Below are 24,037 nucleotides of genomic sequence, written 5' to 3' on the forward strand. Positions count from 1 at the left end.
CATGGAGAGAGTCTTTTTCTTTTAGAGTATTCTGCAAAATGTTGTTATCACCCTATAACCTTTCTAGACGTGCCCACTCCTCTAAAAATCTGTCCACATCTTGACTAGAGTGGGCCATGAGCTGGAAGGAGGCTTTCACTGAAGCTCTGATAGATTCTTCCAAACTCATTGCCTGCCACCTCCCAACCTTTTCATCAGATACATAGAGGGCCCCTACAGGGCCAAGGGTGTTAAGTGCAGAAGGGTGAGAAGGCGCGCCTTGTGTCTAAGGCTTCTTGGATGCGCCCTGTTGCTTGGTTAAGTCTACCACAATCCTTTTTACAGGAGCAAATTGAGGAACCAGAGGAGTAGGAATTGGAGTCTGGGTTTAGGATGCATCTTTCTTTGGAGGTTTAGACTTGGGCTTTGCGCTAGGTAATGCCCCAAAAGATTTGGGAATCCTGGGAGGAGCCATTTCCGCGTAAGACATGAAATCAATGTTAGTAAACGTAGAAAAAAGGCTCGTCTATAAGATAAGACGCGCCCAAGCAAGATTAAAAAAACTATTATTAAAGGCATGATACATGTGTTCATGAAATGCAGAGGGAAAAGCAGTAGGTAGAAATGCATGCAAGTACGATGTATTCTGGGTATAATATGCCATATGTAAATAAAAAAAATAAAGGTGACAGTAAGGTAAAAAGATCTATATGACGCGCCCTTAACAAAGAAGGCGCGCCTTCATATAACGCTATCACTATTCAAACCTGGGGAGGTTCACTTTGGGTGACACTGTCTTCATATTCTTCTTCATCTTCTTCCTCGTCATTATCGATTTCCATAGCACAAGTGAGGGGAACTCCTTTCCTAAACTCCGTCCCAACACGGTCCGATATAATACCAACTCGCATTAAGTTGGATTCAGTGACAAGTATCTTTAAATTCCACCTCTCTGCGGGAATTTTATGAATGGCCTTTTCCCTCTTCTTGGGTGCACCCTCAAGATCCCGCATGATGGGTTTGTCTGATAAAAAATATATATATGATATACTATGAGAACCAAAGAATAAAAATGAAATAAAAAAAAGTAATGTGCGCCCTTACTTGGATATGTATTAAATTGAATCCTGATTCTGGGAACATCATACAAGTAGAAGAATTTTTCCTTCCATCCTTTCTCATAGCTAACTTTCCCTGATGATAAACCTTTCTAGTTGTGTTGTTTGTCCACAACCAAGTAGTAGTAGCCATGGTCAGACTTCCTAATACTGAAGAAGTGACTGACTTCTTCCATAGTAGGTGCGGGAAATCCTAAATCCATATACATGATGTATAAAGCTAAGACGAGCTTATAAATTTTGGGAGATAGTTGGAGAGGAGCCAGGTCATACAATTCAATCACATCCCTCAGGTAGGGATGGAGAGGCGTGCCCACACCTAAAGAAACCGGCCTTGGGCTTATAACCATCCTGAGAATTCTGAAATTTCTGCCATAATTAAAAAGGTGGGGGCACATCATGCTTAGAGGGCGCGCCCATATCCCCTCCATATCGTAATACTCCTTCAGCCATTCTAATTTCTCATCTGAATAGTTAGAGGAAAGCCCCACACAATAACTTCCCTTGCTCTTTTATGAAACGTTTCTTTACGGCCTCTGTGTAGACCTCATACTTTCTCCAGTCTAAGTCCAGATCACTATCAGAAACCTCCTAATGTACAAAAGGAATGGGGGAAGGCTCAGGGGAATTAGAAAACTGGTAGGTATCTTCATCAAAGAAGTTTGCTTCCTCCATAAGCTCAGGGGACATGTCTTCAGACGTTCCCTCTGATTATTGGGAAGTGGGTGCGCCCTGTGATTGTTGTGGATAAAGGCTTGGAGAAATAGCCCTGTAAGAGACCTTAGATGGCCATGCACCAACGTTTACTACAATTTCAACGCCTCTATACCTATCTGCATTTAGTTCCTCGAGCCAATCATCTAGGTCCGTGTCCATAGGGGCTGGTGACTTTTCCTTGCGAACTAATTTATATTTTCCTTTTCATTGAGCCAAAGGGAGATCATCTAAAGAGTTGTTAGGTGATTCTGCCATGAAATTGCTTTCTTTGGATTCTTTGATAAGGCGCGCCTCTTGTCTTAAAAATTCAGGAGTCCTGTGAGCGTCTGGATGGTTTGGGCTAAAAGAGATAGGAGGGGGAGAGTATATTCCTAGCCTAATGCAAAAATCCTTGAATGGATGAAAAGGTGAGGATGCACCCTCGTCTTCCAGCTGTCAATAAAAGCAAAAAACATTGAGGGCGCGTCCAGTTCAGAAAGAAAAAGAAGAAAATATGAAAAATGAATAGTAAAAGGCATGCATTGGAAAGATAGCACGCCCTATTAAAAAATTATAAGGTGGGCTACCAAGTAACTATCCTATCAATTTATAAGACGTGCCCTGCGCTAAGAAGGCGCGTCCTGGGAGGATTGAGTCTATTATGACATAGGAAAAGAGTTATTTGAGAGGTTAGGCGCGCCCTATCAAGAAACATGGCGCGTCTTAAGTCATATTTCAGGTCTAAAATCTAACATCTTTATTGGGAGAAAGACGAGAGGGCGCGCCCTAAACTGTTGGCGAGCCCTAAGACAGATACCGAGATAAACGCACTCTGAACCCAAAATTGGGCATAAAAATAATGGTTGAAATTCCTAAGATCATGAATTCAAAATATAAAACCATGTGATTACGGGTCAAAACTAGACACATACAATATATACATGTTAAATGACATTTATATCCACTTATAACGCTTCGTAAAGCTTTGAATTGATGTTTTGTACTCAAGTTAATTGTGTTTTTGATGTGTTTTTGTAATGTTTTGCATTTCAGTCATATATCAGGGATCCAGGTGATTTAGCATTGTTTTGATGTTAAAATGGTGTTAGGAAGGTGTCATGAAGATCGCTTGTGCAAAGACCGTCAAGAACCAGCAATTAAAGAGAAGCAAAATCAGAAGTTTTTCCAGAAGGACAGTGCGCTCGCGCTGGGCTAGCGCGCGGCCGCGCCAGAAGTACAGATGGTCAGCGCGCCCGCGCTGGTGAAGCGCGCGCCCGCGCCAGGTCGGGATGAAAAAATCAATTGTCCGTTCTAGGTTTGGATTAAATAATCCTAATTCTCTTACAATTTTGATTTCTGGGCTTCTAATCTGCATGGGCTGCTATATAATGACAACTTAAGATCATTTTTAAAGAAGAAGAGACATAACAGAGCTTAAGGAGAGATCGACGAGAAGACCTATAACACAATTCAACGAAGGCGAAGAAGACCTAATTTATTCTTGTAATTCTTTATTCTAAGTTGTAATCTTGGATGCTCATTTTTTGTTTGTTGAACCTATACTCTTGTTACGTACTTGGTTTATTATTTATTCAGTATAAAGACTACATTTATTATACCATGCTTTCATCGAAACCCACATTGATGATGAGTCCGATTATGGGCTAATCGTTAGCGTGAGATTCTAGCGGATTTACTTATGGATTTCTTTAGTTAATTTTGTTTCGATACCTTAGTGTGTGGTGATTGTATGATATCCTAATATTGGTTATGCTTATTCATCTTATGAGCGTCGCGAACTTATAAGATAGCTTGTTAATCTCTTTTGAAGTGAAAGTGAATTTAGAGGTTTAGAACTTGCCATACTAGCATAGGTTCATGTATTTAATATGCATGATTCGTAGGTAATTTTAACCATCTTACTTGCCCTATGTAATCATAATAGATAACTTGTGCATTAAACCGTTATGTTGTCAAATTCTATAGACATATAGGGTCTCAATATAATTGGTGTCTATTCAGCTTCTATCTCTTTTGTGGATGTCTGATAGTAGGGTATTTGTAAAACAAAAGTTGGCGCTTACTAGTTTCGTGTTATCTGATTAGTGTCAACACCATTATATGCTAAGATTAAGAACAAAAAGGCTATTGAATGAAGTATTTAATGAAGTTAGAATCTTATGTTTGTGTCATATAGTTAATCAGTCCTTTTAATCTCGTAGTTAATGTTCTTTAGTATAATCTGTAGTTAATCTTAGTATAACAATCTCAAATTGTGATCATCTTAGCATTGAATAATAACCATAACATTTTTGCATAACTACATCGATTAAAGTTAACCTAAACCAGTCTATGTGGGAATGAATTAGAATTAATTCTATATTATTTGTGATCGCGTATACTTGCGTGAATATTAGCGCGTGTTTTCGTCCTAACAATACACGCATATATACACACAGAAAAATGTATACTCAAGAATGGGAGATGAACAGTCTATCTAACATGCACAGTGAATTACTTGATAAAAACCTGGAAATGTGAAAGTTTCATGTACCTTTTCAGTTGATGAAGAAATGGACCAGAAAAAGGCTTGAAAATGGTTGAAAAATGACTGATTCCGGGAGGAATGGAGCTTTTAATTTCCGCCGGAGTAATTTTCTTTATAAGGAGAATAGAAGAGTAAAGTAAAATAAAAAGTAATTGCTTGTATTTATAGGAAAAAATGACAGCTGTTGGTCCCATCAATCATGTCCATCACGTCAATCATGATTCCCGAAATAAAAGGAACCATTTTAAAAACCGTTCAAATTACGAGGACACATTTTCATAAAGGCGCGCCCTATCTGATTGTCACAGCAATTTAAAATTTTGAGTAAAGAAAGATTGGAACTTGAAAAGGCACACCCTGTTGAATGCGCGCCCTATAAAAAGTATTCATAAATAAGTTTATACAAATTTTGATAAAGATAAGTAAAAATTCCAATCCCATATCCAATGACATATGGAATTTGGGGGTAGTTGTTATGCCTGAAATTTGGTATAAACCCTACTTTGGGTCAAAATCAGATAATGTGGTTGAAATATATGTGTGTACGCCTAAAATTGAGGAATTAAAAAAGGCAGTTTCCTTAAATATTAAAGTCAGAAGGCGCACCCTAATCTAGATGAGATGACGCGCCCTGGATCTGTATTGTTGGCTTGGTAACCATTTATTTGGGAGATCTAGCTGATCTTTTTTGTCAGAAGAAGGCGCACCCTCATCAAGGGGAAGGCGCATCCTGTGTATGAAGAGGGAGTTTATTTCATCCTTTGAGGAATTATAGGGCGCGCCCTACAGAAGGAAGAACATCAATGAAGAATTAGTTTGGCTGCTTGAATAGGTTTTCTGAGGGACTCAAGGAAGATGGAGATGATTATTACTAACGTATTTGTTGTAGGTACTCTATTGAAGAACTCATTCCTGTAATGCGACCACTGGAAGGCGGTGTCCATAGTCAGAGACCTCCAGGGGTATGCCTGGACGAAAGGCCTCCTCCTGTAGTCAATGAGTTTCCTCATTGGGGATGTGGGGTAAACTTTGGTGTGTGCTTTGGGAGTTTTGTCTCTGTAGTCAACGAGTGTCCTCGTTGGGAGACTTCGGAGTATCCTGCACTTTGCACCCAAAAGCTTGGGATCACTTGTCCTGTAATCTGGTAGGGCCTCCTTATCCAGGGGACAAGGATGCGTCTAACATTTGGGGTGATCCACGGCTATACCTGCGTCCACGGATTAGAGAAACAGCTGGTAGCGGAGTGTTATCCTTGGCCAGGGAGATGCCTTATCCGTGAAGTCTCGAAACCGCGGACGAGCCTTGGGCCTTTGTGGTTGGGCCTCGTCGGCGGACATTCCTAGTTTTAGTAGAAGACGGTTTCCAGTAGGTTTCCTACTAGGGCTCATGAAAAGAGATCTAAGCCCATTAGGTTTCTTATTCCCCAAGAACTACGTTGACTTGATTTTCTATAAATAGAGATACGTAGACAAATTGTAAGAGATCAGAAGCGAGAGCGTAAAGGAGTCACCACTAATCCTAAGCAATCTCAACCACCAATAATCACCACCACCAAACACTGCTTATACTTCCCGACGAACACTGTTCATCAAATCTGACGATTACCGGCTATCAAATTTTGTTGCTCCCAAATTCCTCCGTCAACAGATGTACTTCAAAGTGTTTAAAATTTTGTTAAATTCCATAATTGTTATAACATTGAAATTCATTATTTGACAAGATCATGTTTATCGATTACGAAAAAATTGAGTTCATTTGTGTGAGTTACTTTAATTTCGTATATCTTGTATGTATGTATGTTTGTTTGTGTATATGCATGTATATGTATGCATGCATGCATGTATATGTATGCATGCATGCATGCATGTATGTGTATATGTATGTCTGTATGTATGTATTTGAATTTTAAATGTATGAAAATAAGTTATACGATAAATAATTTGACACAAATACATGTTTACTGTGAACTTATAATACAAATGTTATATATATCTAAATAAGAATACAATATTTATTTTTTTGTTCGAATTTAAGTTTCTTGTAAATGAAATAATTAAGATGTGACATACGATATTAAATGCGTTGATAATATATATATATAATAATATTAGAATTTTAGTCTATACTTACAAAATACAAATGTAATTATAAATATAAGTTCTGATTATATATATCGATCTTTCTAATGTGGTCCCTAACTCCAATAAAAAAGAGCTCTTTTTATTGGTGGAATTGATGTGAATGCAGAAGGACCATTAATATTTATTATTCAACCACCAATAAGAAGAACCCATTTATATGGGAGTTAGTAACTATTGTGCGCCCTTGGGCATACCACACCATAAAAAATCCCTATATAATAATGGAACAGTAATAACATATAATTATTAGTAATTAATGAGGTAGATGTAATTAATATGTTAACCGGAATGATAATGAGCTGATTCAATTTAAGATTGAGCAAGATTTACTACTATGCCAAGGGAAACTGTTATACCGTAAAGCGTTGGATAATTTATAACATAACTGACCCCGCAGTCACTTTGAAATACGAAGCACAGTAAACCTATGCTTCAAAAAAATTAGCACCTCAGCTGTAGAAATGACGAGCTTCAAGTAAAAGGAATTTGCAGCATCTGCAATTCAAATGCCGTCTCATAAATCATTCCTGTTTTCCTTGTCGTCATAATCCACAGGGTTCTACTCTCCATTCTGAAGTACTGGACGAAATCAGCTATTATACCAATAATGCACAATGTACGGACATCTATAGCGAATACTTATAGCCAGCTTTTCTACCCCGAAGAGAAGATAGATCAAGCAACATAGTACACTTCACTACTGGTAATACTGCTGATCTTGCAAGTGATATTGGCAAATATGCTCCACCGTCTAAAAAGATTACTCGGAAGAAGTTTTATATAGGCAACAAACAGTCACTCACCACCTGATTTAGCAACTGATGTCCTGGACGTTTCATAGTCAAAAGAAGGGAAATTAGATTTGGCAAAACAAATCTCCGATGACCTGTCTCTTGAGTTGAGGGCTTTCTTATAAATAACCTAAAATTAAACTACTTGCCCCACATAATAAAGACAAACAAAAATATTTTAATCCTCTCTAATCTATATACATAAAAACTCGTAAACAACATATATAATCATTCTCCATTCCTATTCCTCATCACGGCAAAAATGACTGATGCAAAAGGTACATTAAAAAGGAAATCCATGAACCCTTCACAAACCCAACATGTACATACACAATTATCCATTGCTTTGTTAGCAAAGCAAAACAGAGTAAGGTTTACATAGTAGATCACTGCAAGACATAGTAGTACTTCTTAAACTCGGTAGCTAAATAAAATTACAACATATCAAGTTCAAAAGTTCTTCCATATAGTTCCCTCAGCAAAAGCTAGCAAGACAACTTCATATATGTGAGCAACATCTAATAGAGTTAGCATGACTTTCAAAGCAAGCTCAGCCACTATACCTGCAACGTAAGTCACCAAGTGAGTAAATACCGCAACAAACACGATGCAATCCATGCTCATAAAATTTTATAGTCCTTGTAAGAGTGTAACACTGGAATATACTACAATATGGTGGGCACAGTAGGATATCATGTCCAGAAAATAGTTCAATACAACAATTGATTGGCAATACAATTTCAATGAATAAAATAACAGAGTACAATGTTTAGTCGAAGTCGCAACTCCCAAATAGAGTAAAATAGGCATTTTATCTTTGACATTTCTGCACTTCAACAAGCAACTTGCCCAAACACCTTAACATTGGTGAGGGAAAAACCGCATCAGGTTAATATGCACAATAGTATAAGTCATGGGATATCTCAACAGAACATTGACTTCGTCTGGACGTGTCAATGTTTATTTATCTAGTACCAACGTACAATAACAAAGAACATGATTAAACAAACTTTTACAACTTAGGGTATGGGAAGACAGATCTATTTTTAGCACATATAGGACAAGTAACAACAGAATTCCAGAATAATATCAAGTCAACCAAACTAACAAACCTATACTGCTTTATACAAACTAGTTGATAATAACAATTTATTGAATAAGAAGGGATTATATATAATCAAAATTCATTACATACATGTGATATGATTTTAGGAAATAAACGAAAGAGTGAAGGAGAGATCACATATAATATCATAAGGTATGTTACTGAGATCAATACCTGAAAGGAGATATATTATATCAAAATTCAGATTTCCTTAAAATAGGGACTTTTCAACAAAATATTCGCTTTGACTACACGTGTCCAACTTAAAATGATTAAGAAAATGTGAACTTGAACTTATTTCTAGCAAGACAAATATATTATTAGTAGATATGTAGGAGAAGTAACAACAGAAATCCAGACTTTCATCTAGTCAAACAAACTAACATTCCCTATCCTGTTTTTCAGAAAGCGCTTAATAAACACAATTTATCATAAGTGATATGCTTTTGGAAAACAAACACAGTGACACACAGATTATATGTATCACATGGGAAAGGAAAGGAGGGGAAAGAAACATCATATCAAAATCCAGATTTCTCACAGCCTAGACATTAAAGAAATATTTTACTACTATCATCAAAACTTCTATATTCAGAAGAGTATACATGATATATTCAAATGAATGATTAAAATCACTAGATATACATTTTTATCTACTTTACCAGGGTTGCCACCAGAAGACTAATGATCTCTCATTTAGAAAATTTAGACAGAGCCTTTCCTCCTTCGTACATGACCAAACTCTCCGTGAAGGAAGCATTTGCCGTACAAGCCTCGGGCATTAACAGGGAACCCTCTACACCCCCAGACATACCAAACCCAAGATCTTTATACTGCATAGTCTTTAGATTACATGATAATATGGAAGTAACATCAAAGCGGCCCCGCAACGGATACGTCTCTACTAAAAGTGTTCCGGCCTTTGTGATTTTCATCGGATACCCAGCATCCTTGAGCTCAGCTCTAAAAAGTAAATTCCAAGAGACAACACCATTTTCCTGCCTCATCAACCACACACAAGAGGGATGTAAGGTCACTCCAGTACTGTGTTGTACGTCAAAAACACAAAGAGCAAGTGAACCTTCAAACTCCAGCAGCTTAAATCTGGCACCAACTCCCAAACAATTGGAAACCTTCTTTGGAATTTTCACTTCCCCAAAAACCTCACCATCAAAGTCAAACGACAACATCCACAGATCAGTACTATTATAAGGCCGACCCATTACCTGAGTCGACGGCCTTTTCATTTCCAACCAGTAAAAACTACCATTAACATAAACCCCTGTATTTGCACCAAGCCTAGGAACTCCAGGGTCCTTAATCTTCTTCCACGTGTTCTTCTTCAAACTATAAACCTCAGCCTTAGGCGCCACGTCTCCCCAAAAATTCAACATCTTGTCCCGAACATAAACAACCCTAACAACTTTATAATCATCACCACTCCTACTAAACCCCATCCTAACAATACAAGAACTCATATAATTGTTATCAATCATTTTCTTGAAACAACTCGAAACAAGGGTTTTATGAGTTTTAACACAAGGGTTCCACAAAAACAAATCCCGAGAATTATAAAACATGTCTGAATCAGTTAATAACATAAGCCCATCAACTGAACTAACTAGTTTCAATGTCTTACTCCTAGTAGTAAAAGGAACCTCATATTTTTCGAGAACTTTCGAAGTTTCGACTGAGACTAATGGACAGTGTTTTTGTATAGAGGGGCATGGAGGGATTACAAACACAGCATTATCATGAGAAGGTGAGATAGCATGCTTAATTTGAGCAGAAATGAAATAAGGGTTTGTAATAAGAAAAAATGACAAAAATAACTGATTTTTGAAAAAATTTAACAAAAATAGTCATTCTGAAAAAAGTGGCAAATTTTGGCCGATTGAATACTCCACTGTCACTTGGGTATCCCAATTTGTATAAGATACTCCACTGGCAGATGGTTATTTCATATATGGGATACTCCACTGCCAGTTAGGTATCTTATATAAAGTAGATACTCCACTGACAGTTGGTATCTCATCGGCCAAAATTGATCAATTTTTCAGAAATTGATTATTTTTATCAATTTTGTGTAAAAATATACTAAATTTGTCCTTCACCCTTGTAATAAAAAATAAAAAAGTACCATTTTTTGTTGACTGATGTTAGTAGTTGTGTACTTAATGGAACGTGTGGGCGCTTAAACTCTTCTTGAGATTAAAAACGAAAAATTTGAACAAGTGCAAAAAGAGGTTGGGTTAATTGGTAACCCGTCCATTCGGAACGTTTTAATTGAGGATTGAGGAATGAGGGGTAATTATCATGTCCAAAAAATATTTAGTTTTTTTTTAAATGACATGTCTCTATCGATAATATCTAATAACTATTCCTTAATTTATGCAAAAATTAAGGATTTAGGACTTTTTTATTTTTTGAAGAATAACAAGTGCCGAGCAAAACCGAACCGAAACCGAAAAACCGACCGAACAGTGCTAATTCGGTTCGATTCGGTCCTGATTTTTCAGAAATTCAGTCTATTCGCTCCGGACCGAATAGACCGAAATAAAATTCGGTTCGGTCCGGTTCTTTTTAAAAATATTTTGATCCGGATCGATTATACCGAATAGACTGAATTATAAATACTACTCCCTCAGTCCCTTCCAATTGTTTACATTTCTGAGGAAGTGTCTGACACGCATTTTAAGGTGCATAAAAAGTATAGTTATATAACTTATTTTTACAATTTTCTTTTTTCTGAATAAAAGTTGAATGTTTTAATTTTTATTCAGAAAAACAAAATTGTAAAAAAAAATTACAGAACTATACTTTATATGCACCTTAAAATGCGTGTCAGACACTCTCTAAAAAAATGTAAATAATTGAAAAGGACGGAGGGAGTATTATTTTATATTATATACATTTTACATAGATCATAAAAATTATAATCATAATTTTTTATTTTTTTATTATATTTCTACACTCTTAGTACTCTATATATCACCTTACTTTAATTATATTTTAGATTTTATAATTTTTGGTTTAAAATTTCTATACAATTTTATTTTTGCAAAAAATTCGGTTCGTTCGGTCTAAAACCGGACCGAACCAAATTATTTCGGTTCGGTTTGGACCATATTATAATTTCGGTCTGGTCCGGTCCAAGAAAAATTTGTAAGTCGGTTTTTCGGTCTATTCGGTCCGGTCCGGTTTTGGACCGAACCGACCGAATGCTCAGCCCTGGGAATACCCAAGGCTAAAAATATTTTTACAAAAATACTGTCATTTTTTTAAAATAATTTGCAAAAATACTTTTTAATTTGCAAAAATACTATTTTTCAATTTTTTTTATAAAAAATACGGTTTTTTGGCAACTGAAATCTACTGGATGCAAATTTTGACGAGTTTCTGCAACTACATGCAAACTCAAATCAACCGAAAAAACTTTATTTAACTAGTTGCATATCTTGTTGATTTTAGTTGATTTTGGTTGATTCCTTATTTTTGCAAAAAAATCAGAAGATAGTAAAATCACAAAAAAAACTTGGAAAAATTAGTATTTTTGGTAAATTCTCATTTATTATATACTAATAAATTTTTTTTACCCAAGACCCAATTACTATATATTTGACTAGATCCATTAATTATCCAATTAATTTAATTTTGACTCATCTTAATTAATAGTTGGTTAATTTTTGAATTTCAAAACAAAGCACTCTGAAAAATATTGACCAAATCAAATTAATTATGCATGATTGTCTCCGGTCTATTACATCTCTCTTTCTTTCTGGCTCAATCTCTCTCCAAATCTCTTTTTCTTCTTTTTCAATTTTTTCTTCTTATTCGTCTCTTCACTCCCTCCGTTATGTAATTTTGGTATTGTTGTTTGTATAGATTTAATATATTTGTACTATTATTTTTGAACTATATTAGTTTTGATTTAGGTAGAAGATGACGATGGGTTGATTAATTCTACAGCAGTGGTTATATAATCACGAATTAAGTTATGTACACCAACTGTTTGATTTTAAATCTTAAACATCTCATTTTTTTCTATTTATTTTTATTTTTCTTCCCCTTCCTGCGATTTAGTAATATATGTTTGTACATATTATATGCATATCCAATATGTATTTGTTATATTTTTCAAATCAGTATTTGACAATTTTTGTGTGTTGATTCTCTAAAGATTAATGAAAGTGGATGTCAAAAGAGCTTTTCTGTCAAGATTACGGTTATCTCCGACGTTTCAATTTGTAAGATTAATTTTTATTATCTTTTGTATGATCCTTGGATGAGACGATTTTGTTTTTATTATCTTTTTTCTCATATTAATGCTCTGGGTATTGTAACTTTGTAACTTTGTAGCTTTGATTCTTAAATTTATTTTTACAAGATACAATATTGATATGTTAATGTAACAGCCCGCACTTCCGGACCATTAATTCTAAACCAAAATTAAAATAAAATACAATTTACTAATACGAAAATCTATTACAAAGGTCACTATTACAAACGCGCAGCTAAAAGCAGAGTCCAAAAGTCAATCTACTCCAATTCTAAGGTCCTCGAACTCCAACGATATCCAACTCGAACCTTAGACGAAACCTGAAATTGTAAGGGGTGAGCTACAAAGCTCAGCAAGTGCAAATTGACTAACTATTTAACTAAAAACAATGGGTGTTTTTAATAAAATGATTTTTCTCAAAACAATAATAATTTTGTAAAAACAATTTCTAAAATAAATCCAACCCAAAGTTTTATATTTTAAAATTTAGAATTTAAAACAGAAGAGAGCATATTTTTATAACAGATCAGAACTACGTAAAACAGAAGGAAACGATAATTCTTATAAATACCACAGTCTTGATCTACGGCCACACTTTGCCAGTAACCGGCATCTAATTCTTATTCTTATTCTCATATACCACACTTTTCCAGTGGTCGGCATCTAAAATTCAATAATTACGCGCCCTTAATAGGTATCTAAAGTTGCACACTCGTGCGCCTACAAAGGGTATATAAGGCTAGTTCCGGAACTATAGCGTAAATTACGAACGGGTTCGAAAACGTAGAGACTGGGTTTCAAAAGATTCTCGTATCTTATTTCTTATACAGTTCGAAACAGAATTCTTGTATCTTATACGAAATTTGAAAATCAGAGTATCAAAACTTTTCCGAAAATATAAGTAAGTCAAAAAGTACTTACCCCAAAGCCTGACCAGATCTGAATATAGCTTTTTTGACCCTCTAAACGACATTATCTTGAAAAACACGAAACACAAAACACGAAAGTTGAAGATAACGAAAAGACCTCTCCGAAAAGTCCAGAATCACTGAATTGTGACTTACTATGAATTTTCTACGAATTTTACAAGACTGCTGATTTTTGCTGAGAAGAGCCCTACGAATTTTATTAATTAAGGCGGGGAAGACGAATAGGGTGTATTTATAACGAGACAAAACCTTATATCTTAACGTACAAGTTATCCATATTAGAATCTGATTTAAATTTTAGGCCCAATAGTCTAACCCAGTTTTAAATCCTAGTCCTTATTTAATTTCAATATTTTTTATTCTATTATTCTTTCATTAATCGAATTCTAAAAAATTACGGGATATTACATACTACCCTCCTTAAAAAGAATTTGATCTCCAAATTCACAACAATCCTAAAGTTCGAGACACATCTACCTCATCTACCCCCTGATCTACCAAAGGTCAAACTATGGTCCACATGAACGCATCCTAGAGAATGTACTAGTCCCATACCTAATACACTCCGAAAGACAGCCTGCTGTTGATACCAACTGTAACAGCCCGCACTTCCGGACCATTAATTCTAAACCAAAACTAAAATAAAAAATAATTTACTAATACGAAAATCTATTACAAAGGTCACTATTACAAACGCGCAGCTAAAAGCAGAGTCCAAAAGTCAATCTACTCCAATTCTAAGGTCCTCGAACTCCAACGATATCCAACTCAAACCTTAGACGAAACCTGAAATTGTAAGGGGTGAGCTACAAAGCTCAGCAAGTACAAATTGACTAACTATTTAACTGAAAACAATGGGTGTTTTTAATAAACCGATTTTTCTCAAAACAATAATAATTTTGTAAAAACAATTTCTAAAATAAATCCAACCCAAAGTTTTATATTTTAAAATTCAGAATTTAAAACAGAAGAGAATATATTTTTATAACAAATCAGAACTTCGTAAAACAGAACGAAATGATAATTCTTATAAATACCACAGTCTTGATCTACAACCACACTTTGCCAGTAGCCGGTATCTAATTCTTATTCTTATTCTCATATACCACACTTTTCCAGTGGTCGGCATCTAAAATTCAATAATTACGCGCCCTTAATAGGTATCTAAAGTTGCACACTCGTACGCCTACTAAGGGTATTTAAGGCTAGTTCCGGAACTATAGCGTAAATTACAAACAGGTTCGAAAATGTAGAGACTGGGTTTCAAAAGATTCTCGTATCTTATTTCTTTTACAGTTCGAAACAGAATTCTTGTATCTTATACGAAATTCGAAAATCAGAGTATCAAAACTTTTCCGAAAATATAAGCAAGTCAAAAAGTACTTACCCCAAAGCCTGACCAGATCTGAATATAACTTTTTTGACCCTCTAAATGATGTTATCTTGAAAAACACGAAACACGAAAGTTGAAGATAACGAAAAGACCTCTCCGAAAAGTCAAGAATCACTGAATTCTGACTTACTATGAATTTTCTACGAATTTTACAAGACTGCTGATTTTTGCTGAGAAGAGCTCTACGAATTTTATTAATTAAGGCGGGAAGACGAATAGGGTGTATTTATAACGAGACAAAACCCTATATCTTAACCTACAAGTTATCCATATTAGAATCTGATCCAAATTTTAGGCCCAATAGTCTAACCCAATTTTAAATCCTAGTCCTTATTTAATTTCAATCCTTTTTATTCTATTATTCTTTTATTAATTGAATTTTAAAAAATTACGGGATATTACAGTTAAAAACTTATTTATTTTTATCTTTCACATTATATTATTTTTCATTAGTGTTTGAACTCGATTGCAGCAATATTTTTCATGACTGGATCCGGTGAGTTATCGTCATTTTTTAATTGCTGTGTTTGATGTTTATGCCTTTAATCTCTGTTCTTTTCGATCTTAAGGTTGGAAGCGGCTTTCTCTCTGGCCAGTGTCTCTTTCTTTCGATAAGAATGTGTATTGATCATGAAACCAATACACAACTCCAGGGATCGATGTAGGTATTAATTTTTTATAACAAAATCGTTGTCGATCTTATAGTTGATCTGGAACAATCAGTTCTATTGTGAAGATGGATGAGAACAACTTCGGTCAATACAAGGTTAGATTGTTTTACTGATTATTGAATCATCCATTCTATCACAATTTTGATAATACTACTTATATTATTTTGCAGTTTAGTAGATTGTTCATTTTTATCTCAGTGTTGCCATTAATCCCTATGATTTCTTAACCTACAAGTTATCCATATTAGAATCTGATCCAAATTTTAGGCCCAATAGTCTAACCCAATTTTAAATCCTAGTCCTTATTTAATTTCAATCCTTTTTATTCTATTATTCTTTTATTAATTGAATTTTAAAAAATTACGGGATATTACAGTTAAAAACTTATTTATTTTTATCTTTCACATTATATTATTTTTCATTAGTGTTTGAACTCGATTGCAGCAATATTTTTCATGACTGGATCCGGTGAGTTATCGTCATTTTTTAATTGCTGTGTTTGATGTTTATGCCTTTAATCTCTGTTCTTTTCGATCTTAAGGTTGGAAGCGGCTTTCTCTCTGGCCAGTGTCTCTTTCTTTCGATAAGAATGTGTATTGATCATGAAACCAATACACAACTCCAGGGATCGATGTAGGTATTAATTTTTTATAACAAAATCGTTGTCGATCTTATAGTTGATCTGGAACAATCAGTTCTATTGTGAAGATGGATGAGAACAACTTCGGTCAATACAAGGTTAGATTGTTTTACTGATTATTGAATCATCCATTCTATCACAATTTTGATAATACTACTTATATTATTTTGCAGTTTAGTAGATTGTTCATTTTTATCTCAGTGTTGCCATTAATCCCTATGATTTCTTGATGTCATCCTCTTCTTGGTTATTTCACAAGCATAACCTTTGGCCTTACATGTATCTCCACCGTCAATTTAAGAGGGTAGTATATGCAAAACCATAAATCGTCTAACATAGTTTATGAAATTATATGATATGAATATTTAATTGTTTCTATTATTTATTTTAACTAGGTCGTAGACGACATATGATCCCATTGAAAAGTTTGCGGTATCAAGTAATTCTCTAACTAATTCGATGAATAACAAGGTAAATGCTAGCTGCAAACTTGTACTGTAGTTGAAAGAACTAAGTTTACATGTAGATCTTTGTTGTGATTTAGTTTTGTATAGCTTTATGATCTTGATTCATCTATGAGCAATGTTGTTAAATAAATAATTGTGAGCGTACCCTTAGAAGTTCCTACAAGGCAATTTTCAGTACCAAATCGACATCGCAACGCATAAGTAAGCAATAATTTTAATAACACATGCACCACTCCCTTCCATTTATGAATCCTAAGATTGCAGTACTAACTTTATCAAGTTTGTTAGTGTTTGATATATTGATATTTTGTATTGTTAAATAAATAATCGTAAGGGGATCATATATATTAATACACCTACTGAATATTAATGATGTATAGGTATGACTCAAAATACACAAATGACAACTTATCAAACAATCTGACGCCTACAAAATGTGCAACATCAAGTATTTCACATAGTTCTCAGCATGCCTCAACTGATGCATCAATATATGATCCAATGATCAAAAACCAAAAATAAATTTGTACTATGTGAGTTTCAAAGTTCTCAATCTTTGTGAATTGTCACCAATTAAATGAATTTTATTCTATTTTTTCTCTAAAAAGAGGTCTATAGCCCACAACCTTTGCTCAATGTTTCCTTTGCTTTAATGATTCCATTATTTATGCGGCCCTTTTGTCCTTTAGATATGAATAACTTCTTATAAACCGATAGAAATTTATTTATTTATCTAACGACAGTGAAGTTGCATATTTTGGGGAAAGAAGGAACTGGTATTATCGCACTTCTCGAAATAGTTAGATCCGGAAATAATGATGTTATTGCAAATATTTCCAGAGGAATTGCTAACTTTGTTAAATGTGAAACTTGAGGATTTAATCAAGTTATATGAGTGTGAAGTATCTCTCAATTTTGTTTGTTAACTTTTGATTGTATCTTATGATCGTGATTGTAGGACATAGCTAATCATGAATTGCCTCCGACTCATCCGATTTGATTTGGGCTTGCTCTTAATTTATCAATACTTTATTATGAGATTCTGAATTTTCCTGATCGAGCATGCATCCTGCAGAACAGGGTTTTCCACCAATTTTTGTAACATATTAGACTTTATATAAGTTTTTCATAAATTGTTACTGGTACTTGCAATATTTAAAGCTTTCGATGAAGCTTTTGCAGAGCTGGATACTATGGGAGAGTCTTTATACAAGAATAACATTCTTATTATGTAGCTTCTTCGAGACAATATGACCCTATGGACTTCTGATATGCAAATATGTATTTGGACAAGATTTCTAGTATGAATTATGCATAACTTCGGTCTCTGGTGCCAATATACTGATTTATGTTGGATGTCCAGAATGACAGGGCTGATGAGTTGAAAGATTTAGCACCCAAGCAAGAAGAGAAGCCAGCACTGAGTTTCACGACTTATGAAGAAGAAGCTTGATTCCTTTCCCATCTGATAATTTGATTTTTTAATTTATAGTGTTTTATTTTTAAACCTTAGATGAATATTGATTATTGATCATCAAATTATTACAAAAATAACATTATTAACAAACTGTATGCTTTTATAATTTTGTGGATTGATTTTTGCATATTGATGAATGTGAGATTAAGATCAACTACAAAAATTACATAGTATTTGTAAGCCAACTATTTGATTTCAAATCTCAAACATCTAATTCTTAAAAAAAAAATCTTCCTCTTCCTGTAATTTATTAATACATGTTTGTACATATTTATATGCATATACAGTATGTGTTTATTATATTTTAAAGAAAAATATTTGACTTTTTTTGTGTGTTTCACTCTACAAATCAATAAGAAAGGATATCAATCTACGCTTCATGGCAAGACTACAGTTATCTGTGACATTTTAATTTATAAGATTATTGTGTACTATCTTCTGTATGATCCTTGGATAAGACGTGATCTATAATTTTAAATCTTACAATATGTTATGGTTTTAAACTAACTTGCTATGTACTTTTAATCTTACAGAAAATTCAAAGTTATACTACTGTAATATATTGATTTAATATATTTGTATTTTGGTTTGTGCAGCTTAGGATGATGTGTTGATTAATCATGCAACTGCGGTTACAATATCGTAAATTAGTTTATGTGTTTAGTTTTACAACCCGCGCGTTATTTTGTTTTTACATACAGTTTGTGCACTAATGGTTTGTACCAATGTTATATAATATATAAGACGGTTTTGTCTAACATCAAGTTTTTAAATGTGAATGAAGCCACTACTCCTGATGTTTCATTTTCTTTCAGGCCACTCTCTAGAGTATTAGTTGCTTCATATAAATATTCTTGATAATAAAAATGATTACAAAAGTTTCTCGAGCAATCCAGTCGACACCACTATCACTGAAAATAGTAGAATCACAATTGACCTGCGCACATAAAAAACCGGTGATAGACCAGTGTTCATATCCATCAGTTACACCAACTGAGGTTGGGGGTACAGATGCCGCATATATTGAACAATCTTTTGTTGTGCGAGGTGAGCTCTCGCGATAAGTACCACAATTCCAGATTTGAAGCGGGTTGCCCAGATCTCCCAATACACCATAAAAATCATTCTTAATGCAACATGACAACGAATTAAAAACGCAACAAGACATACACCCAAAAATTGGGGACAACCAACAACCCAAAGAGATGGGTACGGTAACAAGATCACACCCAAAAGGATTTAGATCTCGATTTTATTGAAAACTATTATAATAGAAATTAAAGATTTAGAAATGGAGGAAACGAGATGAGAGGATGGATGGGACATATGTGAATTTGATGGAAGGAGGGGATGGTGAAGGATGGATGATAGTTATGAATGACGGCCGACTCTCATTAGGGTTTTGAGAGAAAAGAAGTTTGATAGATGATGCTACACAACACTCAAGAGTATGATCGTGCACCTGCATGCAATTCTAAAAATTAGAGCGAGCATGATTTTGCACCTAGTTTCCACCTGCATAAAGTGTCAAAATGAATGCTAACTTATATTAAATGTACTCTTTATTTTATCATTATTTGTCTTATTTTAAATCTTTTAATAACATTATAAAATTAAGATTTTAAAAATTGTAGAATTTTAATTTGTGTCAATATGACGATAAGAAAGGTAGAGCAGAAAGTAGTTTTTATTTTTCTAATGATTTACCGGGTGTGTATGTCCCACGTTCTTTGAAACCAGTTTTATTAAATAATGACACTATCTCATTCCAAAATAATTGTACATATTTTGTACTTTCATCGACCATATTTTCATTGAAATCTTATAAATAATATAAATTTTTTTCTGAAATTTACCTGATAATATTTTTTTTATATTATTTAAGGTACATATTATTAATTATAGTAAACCATGATTTATAATAATAAGAACTGAATCGACTTATTGGAAAAAAAAAACTAAACAATATTGTTTAGTTTTAAGTGTCCATATATAATTTTTCTGTGAGTCATTAACCATTTTCAAATATTAGCAGAGAAGTAGAATTTCAAATATAAACTTTTAGATGGTGGAGAAATAAAAAAAATGATTCTAAATTATATATTCTCATGCTTTTATGTATATTTTTTATATTACGAACTATTAATATAAATAAAAGTAAGTTCAAAATTCATTATTTAAAATATTAGCACGTGAGTCAAGAATTTAAATATTAAAATTTGGGCTCATACTCAAATAAATATCAGGCGTATAGTAATTTTTTTTCCAAATAATTTTGAATAAGTACAACAAATTACAAATTTATTTTCCTTTTTACCAAGAGAAATTACAAGTCTATTCATTTTACATTTTCTCAAAATTAAAATAGTAATTAAATAAAAGATTCAATCTTATATTCATATTTTTTATTATATTTAACTAATAAAGTTATAGTGTGAACAAACTATGTAAACTTACACAATATTGTGAACGATCTTGAGATTTATCTGTATTTGATGTTGAAATCACTAATATGAATAAATTAGTGAAAGCTCCACAAATTTGAAAATAAGCAAAAAATTGTCACAATAAAGAACTTATTATTTTAATTCACTTTTTTCAACGTAGCATTACAGTTTTAAGTTTCAAGAACAGTGTCTTATCTTTTATTAAGAAAATATGATATTATTAGGTTTACCGTACAAATTATACGAGTAAATTAATGATAAGTAAAAGAGAATAAAAATATTAGTTTTTAATGACTTATTGTTGTACATGGATAATATAATAATATTTAGGATAAATTAATGATAGGAATGAGATTATTATGCTTTATTTATGTAATCACCATTGGTATAGAGTTTTTTAAAGAAAAAGATTAAGATAAATTATACCTTTTGGAAAATCACACTCATAATTTCTTAATTTATTTAATATTTAAAATATGTGGTATTGCTAACATGAATTCTACTTTAGTTTCTTTTATTTCTTTTATTTTAACAATTATATGTGGTAAATTAAAATAGAACGTACTTATATAATACATATATTCAATATATTCAGGAGTACGCTATAGCTCAAATAAAACGCTAATGTAATGTTATATAAATTTGCAAAATTATAGAGCATTGTTAGGCATATGTGTTGATAAAATAAATATTTTAATTGTATAATGTTTAAACTATGAGGCGTCCTAGTAATATTAAAATAAACTTTTGAATAAAAAATTTCCTTTAGTAGATTAATGACTTTTATTTTAATGCACTAAATTTTTTGTTTTGAATATGGATTAAGCTGTAACATTGCAGTTTTCAATTAAACAGTTTTAAAATAACTAATATGAGTATTTACATTTTTTAAAATTTTCAAATTTTAAACTACGAGGTGTCGCCGTAAGAAGACGTCGGGTAATATTGAACTAATTATTTATATTTAAGATATATATATATATATATATATATATATATATATATAGAAATACAGTTAGAGAGTTATTCACAGAAATTAATTTCAAATTCATATATTTTAGCAATATATATAGAAATGTAACATTATAGTTTTCAATTCAACAGTTTTAAAATAACTTATATTGAGTATATATATATATATTTGTTAATTTTCTAAATTTCGAACTGCGAGGTGTCGGCATAAGGCGACGCCGAGTAATATTGAATTGATTTTTTATATTTAAGATTTATATACAGAAATACAGTTAGAGGAATAATTGACAAAAATTGATTTCAAGTTCATATGTTTAAGCAAAATATGTAGAAAAACATATATATATATATTGATTAACTGGAAAAACTTAAACAATATTTATAAACTGAAAAAATCATGTAAACAATATTTATTGACTAAAATAGTGAACGATACAAAATGAAACATAAACAAAAATATCAACACCTCTCTAAATTGAATTAATTATATATTAATAACAAAATATTTAAATAAAATTGTATAATTTAAAATATTTTAAAATAAATTAAAATTTAATGAGCACACGTAGCGCGAACAAAAATCCCTAGTTATATATATAATAGAGCAAGTGGGGGTTGAGTAAGACAAATTAATCAAGGTAAAATGATTATTATATCCTCCAAGCTCTAAAATTACACTTAACTCCTATCTTATTTATGAAAATCATATCCTATTTATTTCACATTTAATACCCATTAATAGTCAAATTTTAAAATAAATATACATATATATAAACATACACCTACACATATATTTATACATATATTATTTAAGTTATATGTCTCATTTATAAAGTAATAATATCGAATCAAGATTTTGAAATAATTATAAATATAACATAATTTCATTATATCAAATTTTTAAATAACATGACACAATTTCATATAAAATTAATTGTGGTTTAAGTAACTGACGAGAAGAAATCATCATTGTCTACTTTAAATACACTTATAAAATTATTTTGAGTAATATTTTTTTAAAATTATTTAATATGTAATTTGATTATTCATGACAATTATGAAGTATCAAGTACTTGCTTACAAAATATACAATATAATTGTCACATATTGTCTTACGTAAAATTTCTACCAATATAAAACAAAGAACATACCATGTAGTTTCAAATATTTAGTGGCAATTTGACAATAATATAATCACATTTACGTCATGCACGTATCTTGAATGAAATTAATATCAACAGAGCACATAGAACTAATACAACACAAATAACAACATTTTCCGTATCACCAGTCCACCACACAAAGAAACGCTATAAAAACCTAATGAGAGTCGACCGTCATTCATAACTATCATCCATCCTTCACCATCCCCTCCTTCCATCAAATTCACATCCGTCCCATACATCCTCTCATCCCGTTTCCTCAATTTCTAAATCTTTAATTTCTATTATAATAGTTTTCAATAAAATCGAGATCTAAATCCTTTTGGGTGTGATCTTGTTACCGTACCCATCTCTTTGGGTTGTTGGTTGTCCCCAATTTTTGGGTGTTGCGTTTTTGATTCGTTGTCATATTGCATTAAGAATTATTTCTATGGTGTATTGGGAGATCTGGGCAACCCGCTTCAAATCTGGAATTGTGGTACTTATCGCGAGAGCTCACCTCGCACAATAAATGATTGTTCAATATATGGGGCATCTATACCCCCAATCTCAGTTGGTGTAGCTGATGGATATGAACACTGGTCTATCACCAGTTTTTTTATATGCGCAGGTCAATTATGATTCTACTATTTTCAGTGATAGTGGTGTCGACTGGATTGCTCGAGAATTATTATCAAGAATATTTATATTCCATCTGTTCAGCAATCTGAAAACAAAACGGCTATTTATTTAGCTCGGTTTTTGTTTCACAATCAGGTTGTAGTTGTCAGTTTGGAGGTTTGTCCCAGTTTGGGGATTTGTCCCGACTGCGTTCTTTTGTTTTATGTTCAATAAAATCATATTGTTCGTCAAAAAAATACAATACAAATAACATGTTATATAGTATTAAATCTTTTCCGGTAAGTCGACAATAATATAGCCACAGTAGAAACTTTCTATGAATATAATACAAAAATAAGTGTTTAATGTCGCAATATCTAGCACTAACTTGAATTTTAAATATCTCAAATAAAAATCGAAATTAATAAAAAAAATTGTAAAATTCTAGAGTATGCCTGTGTCTCGCACGGGCTATAGAGATAGTTATTATAAATTTGTAAAATTCATAATAACATATAAAAGGCCCATTTTATTTTTGAGTAGATATTCACCGTTCATAAATAATTTCGAAAATGAATTTTGGGACACTAGTCTTTTTTAATCAAGATAATTAATTTGAGT

General features: G+C 32.7%; 1 protein-coding gene across 1 annotated transcript; it reads right to left on the minus strand.

The window, feature by feature from the left end:
• Nucleotides 1-9,070: 9,070 nt before the first annotated feature.
• Nucleotides 9,071-9,835, minus strand: LOC141673563 (F-box protein CPR1-like). Its single transcript, XM_074480314.1, has one exon. It carries the CDS (start codon nt 9,833-9,835, stop codon nt 9,071-9,073), a length of 765 nt encoding a protein of 254 aa, XP_074336415.1.
• Between the last annotated feature and the right edge of the window lie 14,202 nt (nt 9,836-24,037).

This window comes from Apium graveolens, chromosome 7 (genome assembly GCF_009905375.1).
Source record: "Apium graveolens cultivar Ventura chromosome 7, ASM990537v1, whole genome shotgun sequence".
NCBI lineage: Eukaryota > Viridiplantae > Streptophyta > Magnoliopsida > Apiales > Apiaceae > Apium > Apium graveolens.

What these genes read in the sequence shown, in the direction of transcription:
- LOC141673563 (XM_074480314.1), bottom strand. Translation starts at nt 9,835, where the DNA reads ATGGGGTTTAGTAGGAGTGGTGATGATTATAAAGTTGTTAGGGTTGTT.